This window comes from Chionomys nivalis, chromosome 14 (assembly GCF_950005125.1).
Source record: "Chionomys nivalis chromosome 14, mChiNiv1.1, whole genome shotgun sequence".
Classification (NCBI taxonomy): Eukaryota; Metazoa; Chordata; class Mammalia; order Rodentia; family Cricetidae; genus Chionomys; species Chionomys nivalis.
The window spans coordinates 44,875,168-44,888,942 of record NC_080099.1 but is presented as its reverse complement, the minus strand read 5'-3'; the positions used below and the strand labels follow the sequence as shown (position 1 = coordinate 44,888,942).

The window sequence follows — 13,775 nt, the reverse complement described above, 5'->3', positions numbered from 1 at the left end:
ATAGTGGTGAGGATGTCATGCTTTTAATATTTGCCGCACACTGCCCACCTTTTATGGAGCCCAATATCATTTCTGAGTTTACTTTCTTACTTTGTTGGAACCTAATTTCATTAAAATAGATGCAGAGGTAGTTTTATAAAAAAAATAACTTTTAGTACTTTACATAATGCAGCAATCTTTTCATTTGATTGATAGTTTGTTTGGGTATAAAAGTACAGTTTGAAATTTTCTCCCTCAGAATTAAAAAGCACTTTTCTGGTGTGGGAGGTCCTTTTGTCTGTGTTGCTTTTATTGGTTAATGAGTAGAAAAACTGCTTTGGCCTTTAGGAAGGCAGAACTTAGCTAGGTGGGGAAAACTAAACTGAATGCTGGGAGAAAGAAGGCAGAGTCAGTATAAAAGCCATGTAGCCCTGCAGAAGACAAACACTGGAACTTTGCCCGGTAAGGCAAATCCTTGTTGTGATACACAGATGAATGGAGATTGAATAATTTAAGATATTAGTTAGCCAGAAATATGCTTAAGCTATTGGCCAAACTGTATTACAAATAATATGGTTTCTGTGTGATTATTTGGGGGCTCAGCAGTCGGGAACAAACAAGCGGGTTCCTTACAATACTTTTCTTTTTCTTAATTGTGTAGACTCATCTTTCATAAGGAAAATTCCATTCTAAAGACTGCCTCATTTTCTGCAATATTTTTTCCATTCATTCTGGAAGCATTGGAAAACTTACCCTCAGTAGTCTGAAAATGCCATAGCAGAAACTATTTGTTAACATTTTCACAAGGATTTACTCTGTCACTGTTTAGACTCTCAATTCAGAGAAAATTTCATTTTATTTTGCTATAATTTCTTTCCTGTATTTTCTAAAAATTTTGATTAAATATTTGACCAACTGGACTGGTTCTGTAAAATCCTAAGCATCTCACCCTTTCTATTTCCTATTTGCCTCTGGCTCTACTTTCCTTCACTGCTCATCTAATCATTTGATCTTTGTATGTAAGCTTTCCTTTTGGCATATAAATACTTATAGAACATTTTTTGGTTCTGCTAAATTTTTAAAGCAGTATTCATTGGAAATACAATGCTTTCTTATCTGTAATTTGCCCTCTTAGAATATATCCCAAAGATATACTTGAATAGCATTATTCATGCTTTATAGTCACTTTAAAAATTAAGAATGTGTCAAAGAAGTTGAAGAATTTACCAAAATTATATAGTTTGTATGGGACATTTAAGTCCCCTAATCTTTTCTCTTTTCTTTTTAACTCTTGAAGCAGGGTCTCAACTATTAGTAGAGGGTAGCTTAAAATGTGCAATCTTTGTGACTCTTCCACCTGAGTATTGGGACCACGGGTATTATGTAGGCAGACCCACAACATTGGCAAGTGTAAGAATTTGTGCTTTCTTGCTTTCCAGCTTAGCCTTCTGGACTGCCTATGGTGTGGGATCATGTGTCTGCAATAGACCTTGTTTTCCACAGTCTGAGAGCATCGCTTCAGAAGAGACTTGAAATCTCACCACTCAAAACTCTCAAGTTCTCCTTTCCTTTAGTTTAATGTCATACTTTTGTTCAGCAGTACTTATGTGCCAAAGACTAGAGAAAGTTTGCTCATCTCTCTAAATCAAGTATCCATTCTTTACCTTGAGTGACTTTGCTATCTCTGTAGAAACAGCGAACAGAGAATTCAACACTACTGTAAATACACCTTCAAATAATAAATTGTTCATCTCATGATTAACTTTAAACTTCCAGTTTTTCTGAATCTAGAATGTGAATGGTATTATGAGAGACAAACCTGCCATTTGCCCTAACTCCAGTGATGGACTTTTAGCCATTTCCTAGAACTTTGTAGTAAGTTTCTCCCATCTGTTTTCTATCTTTAAACTCATGTGTGCACATTAGTTTTGTGAGTTCTCAAAACTGCTACTTCCCTGTCCACTTGATGGGTATTTCAAAGGTGGAAGAATAACTGCACACCTACCTTTCGGTTTCTATCTTTTGTGTTGGTTCATTTCCTTTTTCAGCTATATATAGAACTTAAATTCTTCAAAATTCAGTTCAAACAGTATTTCTCAACTACAACTATTTCATCCATTGCTGGGTACTTTTGCAACTTTCAATAGTAGACATAGCTGATGAGCATCTAGTATCTGCTCCCAACACTTTCCTCCTTTAGTGGCAAGCGTTACTTCAGTTAGGGACACTCCCTCGTTTCAGAGATGATACTCTTTGGGGTTAAACAATAAAAGGGTAGTATTCAAGCTCTGTGACTAAAAGCTCTCCCTATGATGCTGTATTTGTGTAACTGTGTAGTGAGTGCTTCATTAGCCAGAACATGGCATTATTTGGTGTCATCCACTGTTAAATTTTCACTCTCTTTAGGAAAGCAAATTTCTTTTTTTTTGCCCCTGAACTTCTATGTCAGTAGAATATCTTGGAGATCAGTGTTAGGAGTAAGAGTATACTTTTCATAAAACACCACATTTGTGAACCACTTACTGAATTTTTGTCACTTGCAAGAAAATGAAACAAAACTATGAGTTTAAACAATATGTTTCTTAATGTGTACCCTCTCCTGGCTAACCCAGTTTCATAAACCAAGATTACCTCTAACACTTCTCATGGACGCTTTTACTTTTCCTTTCCAACTAAGGAAGGCCTAGTGGGAAGGGATGAGTTAAACTTAACAATGTTATATTCCTGAGATACTTAACACGTGCTTTAAAACAAACAGTAACATCATCATAAATTACAGAGAACGCTGATGGAAAATATACTAATAACCACATAAACAATAAATATTTGTCTCTGTGGGACATTCGATGTAAGTGGAATTTTGGTAGCATTCATCAAACTGTGAAAATCTGAGAAGACACATGGTGGCGCTGCAGGATAATGTTACAGAAAAAAATTACATTTAAATGCTAAGGACCCTCAGCCCCACTGAGCACGGAAAACTGGGAAGAAATAGCAAGTCGTGAAGGTGCTACCTAGAAACCGTTTATCCTTCGGATTCTAAGGATTCTGTGGACAGATCAAGGGGCGCATCTTACAGAGCAGAAGTGATTCTTTCAGAAGCCTGCTGGAAAGAAGCTATGGAGAACGGAGGAGGAAGCCATCTGCAGACAAGGCAAGTCCTGCTTCTCTTTGTTTTGCTGGGAATGTCTCAAGCACACGCTGAGCCTGGGAGACTTTCAGTGGTGGAGGAGTCCCTGAGTGGGGCCTTGGTAGGCAATTTGGCAAAAGACCTGGGACTCGAGGTGGGTGAGCTGTCTTCACGGAGGGCTCAAGTGGTCTCTAAGGATAACAAACTGCCTTTGCAATTGAATATAAATACAGGAGATTTGCTCCTAAGCGAACCGCTAGACAGAGAGGAGCTGTGTGGCTCCACCGAGCCCTGCGTGCTGCATTTCCAGGTGTTAATGAAAAATCCCTTACAGATTTTGCAAGTTGAGCTGCAGGTAAGGGATATCAATGACAATTCCCCCATATTCCTGGAAAAGGAAATGGTTCTAGAAATCCCGGAGAATAGCCCTGTTGGTGCTGTGTTCCTACTAGAAAGTGCGGCAGATTTAGATGTAGGAACCAATGCTGTGAAAAACTATGTGATAAGTCAGAGCTCTCATTTCCACATTACGATGAGAGTTAATCCTGATGGCAGGAAATACCCAGAGTTAGTTTTGGACAAGGCACTGGATTATGAGGAGCAGCCGGAGCTCAGTCTCATCCTCACTGCTTTGGATGGTGGGACTCCGCCCAGGTCTGGGACTGCCTTGGTTCGAGTGGAAGTGATAGATATTAATGACAACTCCCCTGAGTTTGAGCATATGTTCTATGAAGTGAAGATTCCAGAGGATAGCATCCTTGGCTCACTGGTTATCACTGCATCGGCTTGGGATCTAGACTCGGGAATTAATGGTGAAGTATCCTATGCCTTTTCTCATGCATCAGAGGATATTCAAAAGACATTTGCAATCAATAAAAACTCTGGAGAAATAAGCTTAATAGGCTATTTGGACTTTGAAACAACCGAATCCTACTCAATAATCATTAAAGCTACGGATCGAGGAGGACTTTTTGGGAAATCTACAGTAAGAATTCAGGTGATGGATGTGAATGATAATTCTCCGGAAATTTCTGTGTCATCATTTACCAGTCCAATCCCAGAAAACACCCCAGAGACATTAGTTATGGTTTTTAGTATCCAAGACAAGGACTCAGGAGAGAACAGCAGAATGGTCTGTTCTATTCCAGAGGACCTCCCGTTTGCGCTAAAGTCGTCAATTGAAAATTACTACCACTTAGAAACGGAGGGAGCGCTGGACAGAGAGAGCAGAGCTGAGTACAACCTCACCATCACAGTCAGCGACATGGGCACACCCAGGCTCACGACCCAGCACACCATAACAGTGCAGGTGTCTGACGTCAACGACAATGCCCCCGCCTTCAATCAAAGCTCCTACACCCTGTTTGTCCAGGAGAACAACAGTCCCGCCCTGCACATAGGCACCATCAGAGCCACAGATTCAGACTCAGGCTCCAATGCCCACATCACCTACTCGCTGCTGCCCACCCACGACCCGCAGCTGGATCTCGCCTCGCTCATCTCCATCAATGCCGACAATGGGCAGCTGTTCGCGCTCAGGGCGCTGGACTATGAGGCCCTAAAGACCTTTGAGTTTCATGTGGGCGCCACAGATCAAGGCTCGCCTGCGCTCAGCAGCCAGGCGCTGGTGCGCATGCTGGTGCTGGACGCCAACGACAATGCTCCCTTCGTGCTCTACCCTATGCAGAACGCCTCTGCGCCCTTCACAGAGCTGCTGCCCAGGGCGGCAGAACCTGGCTACCTGGTCACCAAGGTGGTGGCTGTGGACCGCGACTCTGGTCAGAACGCCTGGCTGTCGTTCCAGCTGCTCAAAGCCACGGAGCCCGGACTGTTCAGCGTGTGGGCTCACAATGGCGAGGTGCGCACCTCCAGGCTGTTGAGTGAGCGCGATGCACCCAAGCACAGGCTGCTGCTGCTGGTCAAGGACAATGGCGATCCTCCGCGATCTGCCAGTGTCACTCTGCATGTGCTGCTGGTGGATGGCTTCTCTCAGCCCTTTCTGCCTCTACCGGAGGTGGTGCGCGATCCCGCCCAAGATGAGGACGCACTCACGTTGTACCTGGTCATTGCCTTAGCGTCTGTGTCTTCGGTCTTTCTCTTATCTGTGCTGCTGTCCGTGGGGGTGAGGCTGTGCAGAAGGGCCAGAGCGGCCTCTCTGGGTGGCCGTTCTGTGCCTGATGGACACTTTCCTGGACACCTGGTGGATATCAGTGGATCGGGGACCTTGTCACAGAGCTACCAGTATGAGGTGTGTCTAATGGGAGGTACTGGCACAAATGAGTTCAAATTCCTGAAGCCAGTTTCTCCCAATCTACCACTCCAGTTCCCCAGGAAAGAAATGGAGGAAAGTCCTACTTTACGCAATAGTTTTGGGTTATTTAATGACAGCAGCTGATGCTGTATTTCATTTTATAACTATCTCAAAACAATATGTGTTTCTCCCAATTTGCATGATCTTCAAATCTCCTAGTGTTTGCATTTAGTTATGTCCCTCCCTCTTTTCATTTTATATCAGTGCTTATAATAAGATGGTAATGTTTAAACTATGGCCTGCTCTGTAGGATATCCTAACTGGTAAAAGAACTTACTTCCTTAAACCCCACAAAACCACCCCATCTGTCTTTCCCAGCCACACTTTTACCTCCGCTTTGCTTTGATGAAATAAACAGACCACTTCAGAAGTAGTTGAAATCTTCAGGCGTTATCTTTCCTTGACTCTCTTTTTGTGCTTTTTCTTGAGGCTTATTATTGTGGATGCTATTTTCAAGTAAGTTATTTTAAAACCATCCTAGTTTAGATGTTATGTTTGAAGGTTTGTTACTGTTCAGTATATTGATATATTGGAAAATCTATACTGTGATCCAACCATTAGGCCCACTGAAAAGGAGCCTATAGTGGGTCTGGGGATGGCTCAGTGATAGGTTCCCAGATAAAAGACAGCACAGAATAAACAAGCGGGGACAGTGATGATCTTTTTAATAACTCTGCCGTATGCATTCTGGAAGGCACATGAATACTGTGGCCACTTACAGAATCCTGGAATATGAGGCCTTAATTTTACTAATGTCTTACTAATGTCACAAGGTCAGAATGTAAGTCAGGTGTACACAGGCACACAAAGAGTAGTTTAGATAGGAGAAAACGAGCTTGTGAGATAATATATAATTTTGACTATTTTCTTCCTGAAATAAACAATCATTACTGAGTGCTGATTGACATGTAAAGTTATGCTGTGTGTATTTTCCAACATTCAAACCTAGAAGAAAGAAATATTTTGTGCTCTGTACTTAGTCTATTTGTGAGCTTGAAATTTCCTATATTATTCTATCGCTTAAACTTTCTGATATGGTCACCAGCCACCAAGTAGGTCCCAAACTCTACTGAAGAGTATCAGCCAAAAGTTTGGTGACCACTTTTTTTGGATGTATAAAAGTGTCATATATGTGTAGTTTCAAGAGATTACTATTTAGGTTCTAATTTAAAAAAAAATAAATTCAACCAACACAGAAGGGAGTTTTATCTTGTGTTGAGAAGGACCAGCCTGTAATGGTTCTTGCCATTAATGGTCGGATAACACTACAGGAAAAAATGTAATGGTTGGGAGATGAAGTTTTCTAAAAAGCCTAAAGTAGTCTGTATGTATAGAAGGAGGAAAATGCAGTGAGAAAATGGGTCATCATGGAAGAGAAAGATAGGAAGGCATGACGGTAAGAATGGGGGAAGAACTAAGTAATGATGCTTCCAGTCAACTTCCTCCTGAAGATATTTAACACTGTATATTAGTTAACTAATTTTAGTTCATTAAAATCCCTCCAAAATCTAAGACAACCCAGTGTTTATCCTTTTTGGAAGCTAGTCATTTCATTATGAGTCCATTGAGCTCTGTAATCTTTGCATCCAGTCAAAATGTGGATACAGGCTAGTTAAATTTAAGTTCCTACTTTGGGAAGTAGAAGTTGAAGCATGCTCTCTCACCTTTAAATGAAAGCTCCTTTATAGCGAGAACTCACTGAAGAGCAGTAAATCAAATCAAGTGTTAAGATTACCTCCTGTCATTATGGTACTGAGTGGAGAATAGTTGGAGGATCACTTAAAACATTACAGCATGCCATACAAGATACATATGTTACATAAGTAAAAAATACTGAAAATAGCTACTTCATGGGTGCCAGAGTAGCTATAGTGAGAAAGTCAGACAAGACTATAATGAGCGCTGACAGAATGTGGGGAAAATGGAATACTGGTGCTGTAAATTTAAAAAATGATACATTGTTTTGGAAAGCAGCTTGTCAGTTCTTCAAAATATTAAATATATAAACATTCTATTCCTCAGAAATTCAATTCCTATATACTTATCTAAAAGAAATAACTATATCTATCTATACAAAACCACTTATAAACAAACATCCATAACGTAATTAGTGTTGAACATAATACTAAAAAAAAAATAAAACAACCCAAATAGGTATCCACTGATAAATAGATAAACCAAACGTGTCATTTCCATATAATGAAATTATTTTAATGAGCAATAAAATGAGTGAAATATGATAAGCAATGTCTCAGTTTAGGGTTATTAGTGCTGTGGTGAAACACAGCGACCAAAGCATCTTGGGGAAGAAAGGGTTTATACGGCTTTAGCTTCCTCACCGCCGTTCATCATTGAAGTCAGGGCAGGAGCTGGAACAGAGGCCGTGGAGGAGTGCTCCTTACTGGGTCATAGTAGTTCTTTCTCCTCAGGACAGACAGCACACACACAATGACAAGGAAACATTATTAATTATGAAAGCTTGGCTTTTAGCTTAGGCTTTTATCAACTAGCTCTTATAACTTAAATTAACCCATTTATATTAATCTACATTGTGCCACCTGACTTCACCTTTCTTCCATTTTACACTTGTTTCCTCTCTATCTCTGACTAGCGACTCTGCCTTTCTTCTTCCCAGAGTTCTCTCCTTGCCCAGAAGTTCTGCCTGTACTTCTTACCTAGCTATTGATCATTCAGCTTTTTATTACGCCAATCACAGCAATGCATCTTCACACAGTGTTCAAATATCCCACAAAGCTGGTTTGCTCTCCAAAGCTTGTTCAACATGCTTTCTTATAGAATCCAGGATCACCAGCTCAGAAGTGGCCTTACCCTCAATGGGCTGGGCCCTACAACTTCAATCACTAATTAAGAAAGGGCCTACAGGCTTGTCTACAGCCCTACCTTAAGCAAACATTTTCTCAACCGAGGCTCCCTTTTCTCCAATGACTCTAGCCTGTGTCAAGTTGACATAAACTAGTCAGCACATCACCATAGGTAATCCCAAAAATATGGTGTTAATTTTTATGTTCTTTGGCAGCCTACTGGTTATGGTTTAGTGCTCTCTCAAAAAATATTATGCTGAATGAAAAAAATGTATTTTTAAAAATCACATATTCTATAATTGTTTATACAAAATAATCAGAACAAACAAATCTATGGAGACAGAAGGTGTTTTGGTGGTTGTCTAAGGTTGGGGAAATGTGTAGGAGTGAAGACTAGCTAGGTGCAATTTATAAGGGGGATAATGAAACATTTAAATTTGGAAATAATGATAAGAGCTGCACAATTCTGAAAATATACATTGTAAACCTTAAATGGTGCGATACAATGGTGACTCTATTTCAACAAAGATGTTCCAAGTAGTGGAGAATGGCTCTAGAAACCTATGATTCCAAGAAAGCTGGACCTTTACTTATTCATGATGATGAAATTGTAAAGAAAAATTCAAACCACCAAGGTAGAAGAACCCTACAGACACAACAGGTGGTCTAGGTACTGACCATTTGTCAAGGTTTTCCAGATACATAAGCATCAATATTTCCATATTTCTAGGCGGAATTTTGCGTTTCCTCGCTCTAACGGAGAGTAACCAAACTTTCTGGAGCTCTCATACTTGTATATGAGTAATCAATCAATCTTCTAAAATGTTTTGCTAAAGCCATTTTTTTCTCAATCTTCAAATATTTCTGTTATAGTTAAATTTAGCATGGTGCATTCAAATCAAGCCGTGTCAATCATTTTTGTAATAGATGACTCCTATTATAAGTAATTAAGAAACTTTTCTCATAGCCAATGGAGGAAAGTTGATTAGAAATACCTGTAAAAAATAAATCCAACCTCTAAAATGAATTTTCTTGAAAAATCTCAACAATAAAAGCCAATTAACAGTTTAATTTCTGATTGACAAGAAGTACTGGAAGTAAAGAACTTGTGTTATTAGGGCATTTAAACTTATAAGGACTGACATCTTTTTAACTGGCAATCTGGCCTCCATTTCCTGGTCCAGTGTACTATTTAATCAAAACCATGGTCATTCAAGCCCCGGCTCATTAGCTATAGTCCAGTCTTCACCAGTCAGGCCATATGCTGCCCTTCTCCACCAAGGACTGCCCTTCCTGTGGTATAGTTCCTGGGTATCTCCTTCTGGGAACAGCAAGTGATTTGCCTTTAAATCTTCTCCTATCTACTCCTATCATACCTTTGACCTTGTCATAGCCTCCTCTACCTGGCACAGCTACAGTACATCAGCCATCTCCTGTTCCTGCTCTACATTTCCTTCTCATCCAACCAGCTCCCTCATTTAGTGCTCACACTCACATTCATGCTCTCTTATCCCCAATTACCTTGTTCAGTTTTCCTCACTAAAACAACTTGGAAAAAACTCCACTTATTATGGATGAATTTTTTTTCTTTCTTCTCTATTATACCTGGGTTGCAGTACCCTAAGACAAAATTATTGAAGTTATTAACATCACTGCCACATTAATTTTCATATAAAAATGATATTGAGGGACCTGGAGAGATGGTGCAGTGGTTATGTAGTTGCTCACAGTAAGAACCTGAGTTCATTCCCAGAACATACATCCAGCAGCTCACAATCTATTGTAACTCCAGCTGCCCTCTTCTGGCCTCTTTGGGTACCTGCATTCATGTGCACACATACACAGATACACACACACACACAATTAAAAATAAATATTTGAAGTGTATTCATATTTAAGGTCAAGAAATTCCTTTATACTCTTCCTAATCTCCTTCCTGTGTCTACAACTACTTAAAGCTTGTTTATCTTACTTTAATTCTTTCACTCAATTACTCAACAGATGAACTTTCTTCACGAACCTTAATGATAAAAGAGAGCCTGTCAAATGTTAATTATTTTAGTTCCCTACCACATTTTACCTTCTGGTTTTGTGTCAACTTGACACAAGCTAGAGTCATCAGAGAAGAAGGAGCCTCAATTGAGGAAATGCCTCCAGGAGAACCAGCTGTAAGATGTTTTCTCATTCAGTGATCAATGGGAAAGGACCCAGTCCATGGTGGATGGCGTCATTGCTGGGCTAGTGGTCCTGGGTTCTATAAGAAAATAGGCTGAGCAAGCCAGGGAAAGCAAACCAGTAAGCAGAACTCCTCCATGGCCTCTGCACCAGCTCCTGCTTCCAGAATCCTGCCCTGTCTGAGATCCTGTGCTGACTTCCTTTGGTAAGGGACAGCAATGTGGAAATACATGCTGAATAAACCCTGTCCTCCACAACTTGATTTTTGGTCATGGTGTTTCATTTCATCAATAGAAACCCTAATTAAGACACAAGTCTACATCTTAGCAGAATATGCCATAGTTTTCTTATTCTGGGATGGCTTCCCACCAAGTCCAATCAATTCCTTTTTGTGTTCTGGATACAGTCTTTAACTGACCTCTGGGGTTTCTGCATTGATTATCTTTTTGGCATTTTAATTTTTTTTCCTTTCTAGTAAATACTAAACACCATCATTAAAAATATGTTCAAGATTCTCCATTCTTTAAAAAACTGGGTCTAAGCCGGGCGGTGGTGGTGCACGCCTTTAATCCCAGCACTCGGGAGGCAGAGGCAGGCGGATTTCTGGGAGTTTGAGGCCAGCCTGGTCTACAAGAGCTAGTTCCGGAATGGGCACCAAAGCTACAGAGAAACCCTGTCTCGAAAAACCGAAAATCCAAAAAAAAAAAAAAAAAAAAAAACCTGGATCTATATATTTCATCAGCTGTTTATAACCTTTTCTTTGTTTATAGATTTCTTGACTTCATTTCCTACCCTTATTTGCTTCTTCATCCCTCAAACTTCCTAACCAAGGACAGTTTCATTTTCCTGGCAATTATTCTACTGAAAATGTCATTTTTATGGTCATAAAAATGTATGTATGCATTAAATAATGTTATATTACCAAATCAAATAAATGTAATATACAATACTCTGCAAAAGTCCTTCTCTTCCATGTGACTGTGCCAACACAAATGGCTATATAACTAGAGCAGCTTTGCCCTTTTCATGGCCCTAGAACCAGACTTCACTCCAAATGACAGCTTCAACATTTCCTATGGAAAATTAATAGTCTGTATGACTATAACTTCTCACTATCATACCTGTGTTCTAGATGACTTGGGGAAAAGATGGTCATTTAGACCTCTTCTGTCCCAGACAAGAAAGTCACAAACAAAAATTCTGCTCTCAAACTGTCTGTGAAATTGCCAAGGTCAAACCAAACTACCAAGGAGGCTCAGGCAGGCATATCAACTCAGTTGCCATATATCTTAGTTACTCTTCTATTGCTGTGATAAAACCTACAACCAAGGCAACTAATTTTTAGACGTGCTTAACTTGAGGCTTATTTTTTCAGAGTGTTAGAGTCCATGATAGTCTGGTGGCAGGAACAGCTGAGAGCTCACATCTTGATCTACAATTGGAGGCAGAAAGAAAACTATAAGAAAGTCATAAGTTCTTTTAAACATCAGTGTCTGCCTCAAGTGACACTCCTTCTCCAACAGGGCCAGACTTTCCAATCCTTCCCAAATAATTCCACCAGCTGGAGACGAAGTGTTCAACGTAAGAGTCCTTGGCAGGCATTCCCATCCAAGCCACCATACCATACAATTGAGTGCATGTAAAAGAGTAGTGTATTTTATTTTTTTAAAAGATTTATTTATTTATTATGTGTACAGCATTCCTTCCATGTGTGCCCGCAGGCCAGAAGGGGGCGCCAGATCTCAATATAGATGGCTGTGAGCCAGCATGTGGTTGCTGGGAATTGAACTTGGGACCTCTGGAAGAGCAGTCAGTGCTCTTAACCACTGAGCCATTTCTCCAGCCCAGAGTAGTGTATTTTAATAGACACCTATCAGGATAATCCACAAATTCTGCCTTAAATACAATAGACAATTTTAATGCTTATTTTTTTCTTGACTTGAGAGTATGTTCCACTCTTCCTAACTTCCTTGAGTTCTTACATACTCCATACAAATAAAATGTTTGAGGTTATGTTGTGATTTATTTTATTTTTATAATCTTACTGCTTTAGAGTGAGAGATTGAACCAGAGTCTTAATAGGCTACCACACACTCACACCACTACTGAGTGACCTCCCTATATTTTAATTATCCTCTTAACATTTAGTTAGTTCTTTGTGGTTTCTTTAAAATGCCAGCTCATTAGTTTCTATGGTAATGATCCTAGGAGGTAAAGCTATCAGCATCCTATATTTAATAGGTAGGGAAACAAAGGTACACAGTTTGTACAGGTCTGTAGGTAGTGACAGTACCAGTATTCTAATGTTGACATCTTGGATCCAAAATCTATGTTCCTAAATAGTATCTATCTCCTAAGTCATAGTTACTTGTCTTTTCTAGATGCTTCGACTATTCTTTACCTATGAGTTGTTATATCTTAATTATTAGTTTATCAATTCTTCTAGCCATCAAGTTCTACAAAAAAGATCATCTTATGTGCATTATATCATCACGTGTGTGTGTGTGTGTGTGTGTGTGTGTGTGTTTTCAGACAATGTCTCCCTGCATAGCCTTCCCTGACATGGAGCTCACTATGTAGACCAGACTAACCTCAAACTCTTACAGATCCCCTTGACCCTGCCTCTGGAGTACTGGGATTAATGGCATGCACCACTACATACACCCTGCTATTTTTAAGTGTAAAATTAAGAAGTCTAATACTCCCATGACTTAAACTAAGTTAATTACTAACAAAAATAGTATGTTCTGTATTTTTTCCAGATTCGTGTGTGTGTGTGTGTGTAAAATGTAGTGTGTTACCAATTATATTATGGACTCACACCAACAAATACCAGAGAGGAGGTAAATACTTGTAACCACTAAAGTATTGCCTTGAAATAATTATCATTTATTTATTTGGGGCACTTTAGTTAGTCTTTTTGAACTGAACATTCTAAGAACTAATGATTTTATGGAGAATATGGACTTTGTTTCAGTTATAATCCAAACAGGCCAACAACAAGAGACATTTTGTAGATAATTGGAAGAGGCCAAACAGACTGAGTTATAAGTTATAACCAAAAAAATATATGCCTAAATACATTGATTATAATAACAATATTGTAATTATGTTTTAAAAAGACGTTGCTAATTAGAAATAGTTAATGAATATTTAAAGATAAACATAGTCTGTGTGAAATTCGCTTTTAAATAATCTACATAGATATATTCACAAAATTTTAGGAGATAAATATTAAATGAAAAGCTTCACAGAGACACTTGGTGGCGCTATAGGATAAGATGAAACGGTGCGTAGTCCTGTGGGCTCCACTATTCAGAGGACCAGGGAACAGCCAATCCGTTGAGAAGGGAGGTAT

General features: G+C 39.4%; 1 protein-coding gene across 1 annotated transcript; it reads left to right on the top strand.

Moving 5' to 3' along the window:
• The first annotated feature begins 2,819 nt into the window (after window positions 1–2,819).
• Window positions 2,820–6,043, top strand: LOC130886583 (protocadherin beta-11-like). The gene has a single exon (XM_057788526.1). It carries the CDS (start codon window positions 3,099–3,101, stop codon window positions 5,502–5,504), a length of 2,406 nt encoding a protein of 801 aa, XP_057644509.1. The 5' UTR covers window positions 2,820–3,098; the 3' UTR covers window positions 5,505–6,043.
• The last annotated feature ends 7,732 nt before the right edge of the window (window positions 6,044–13,775 follow it).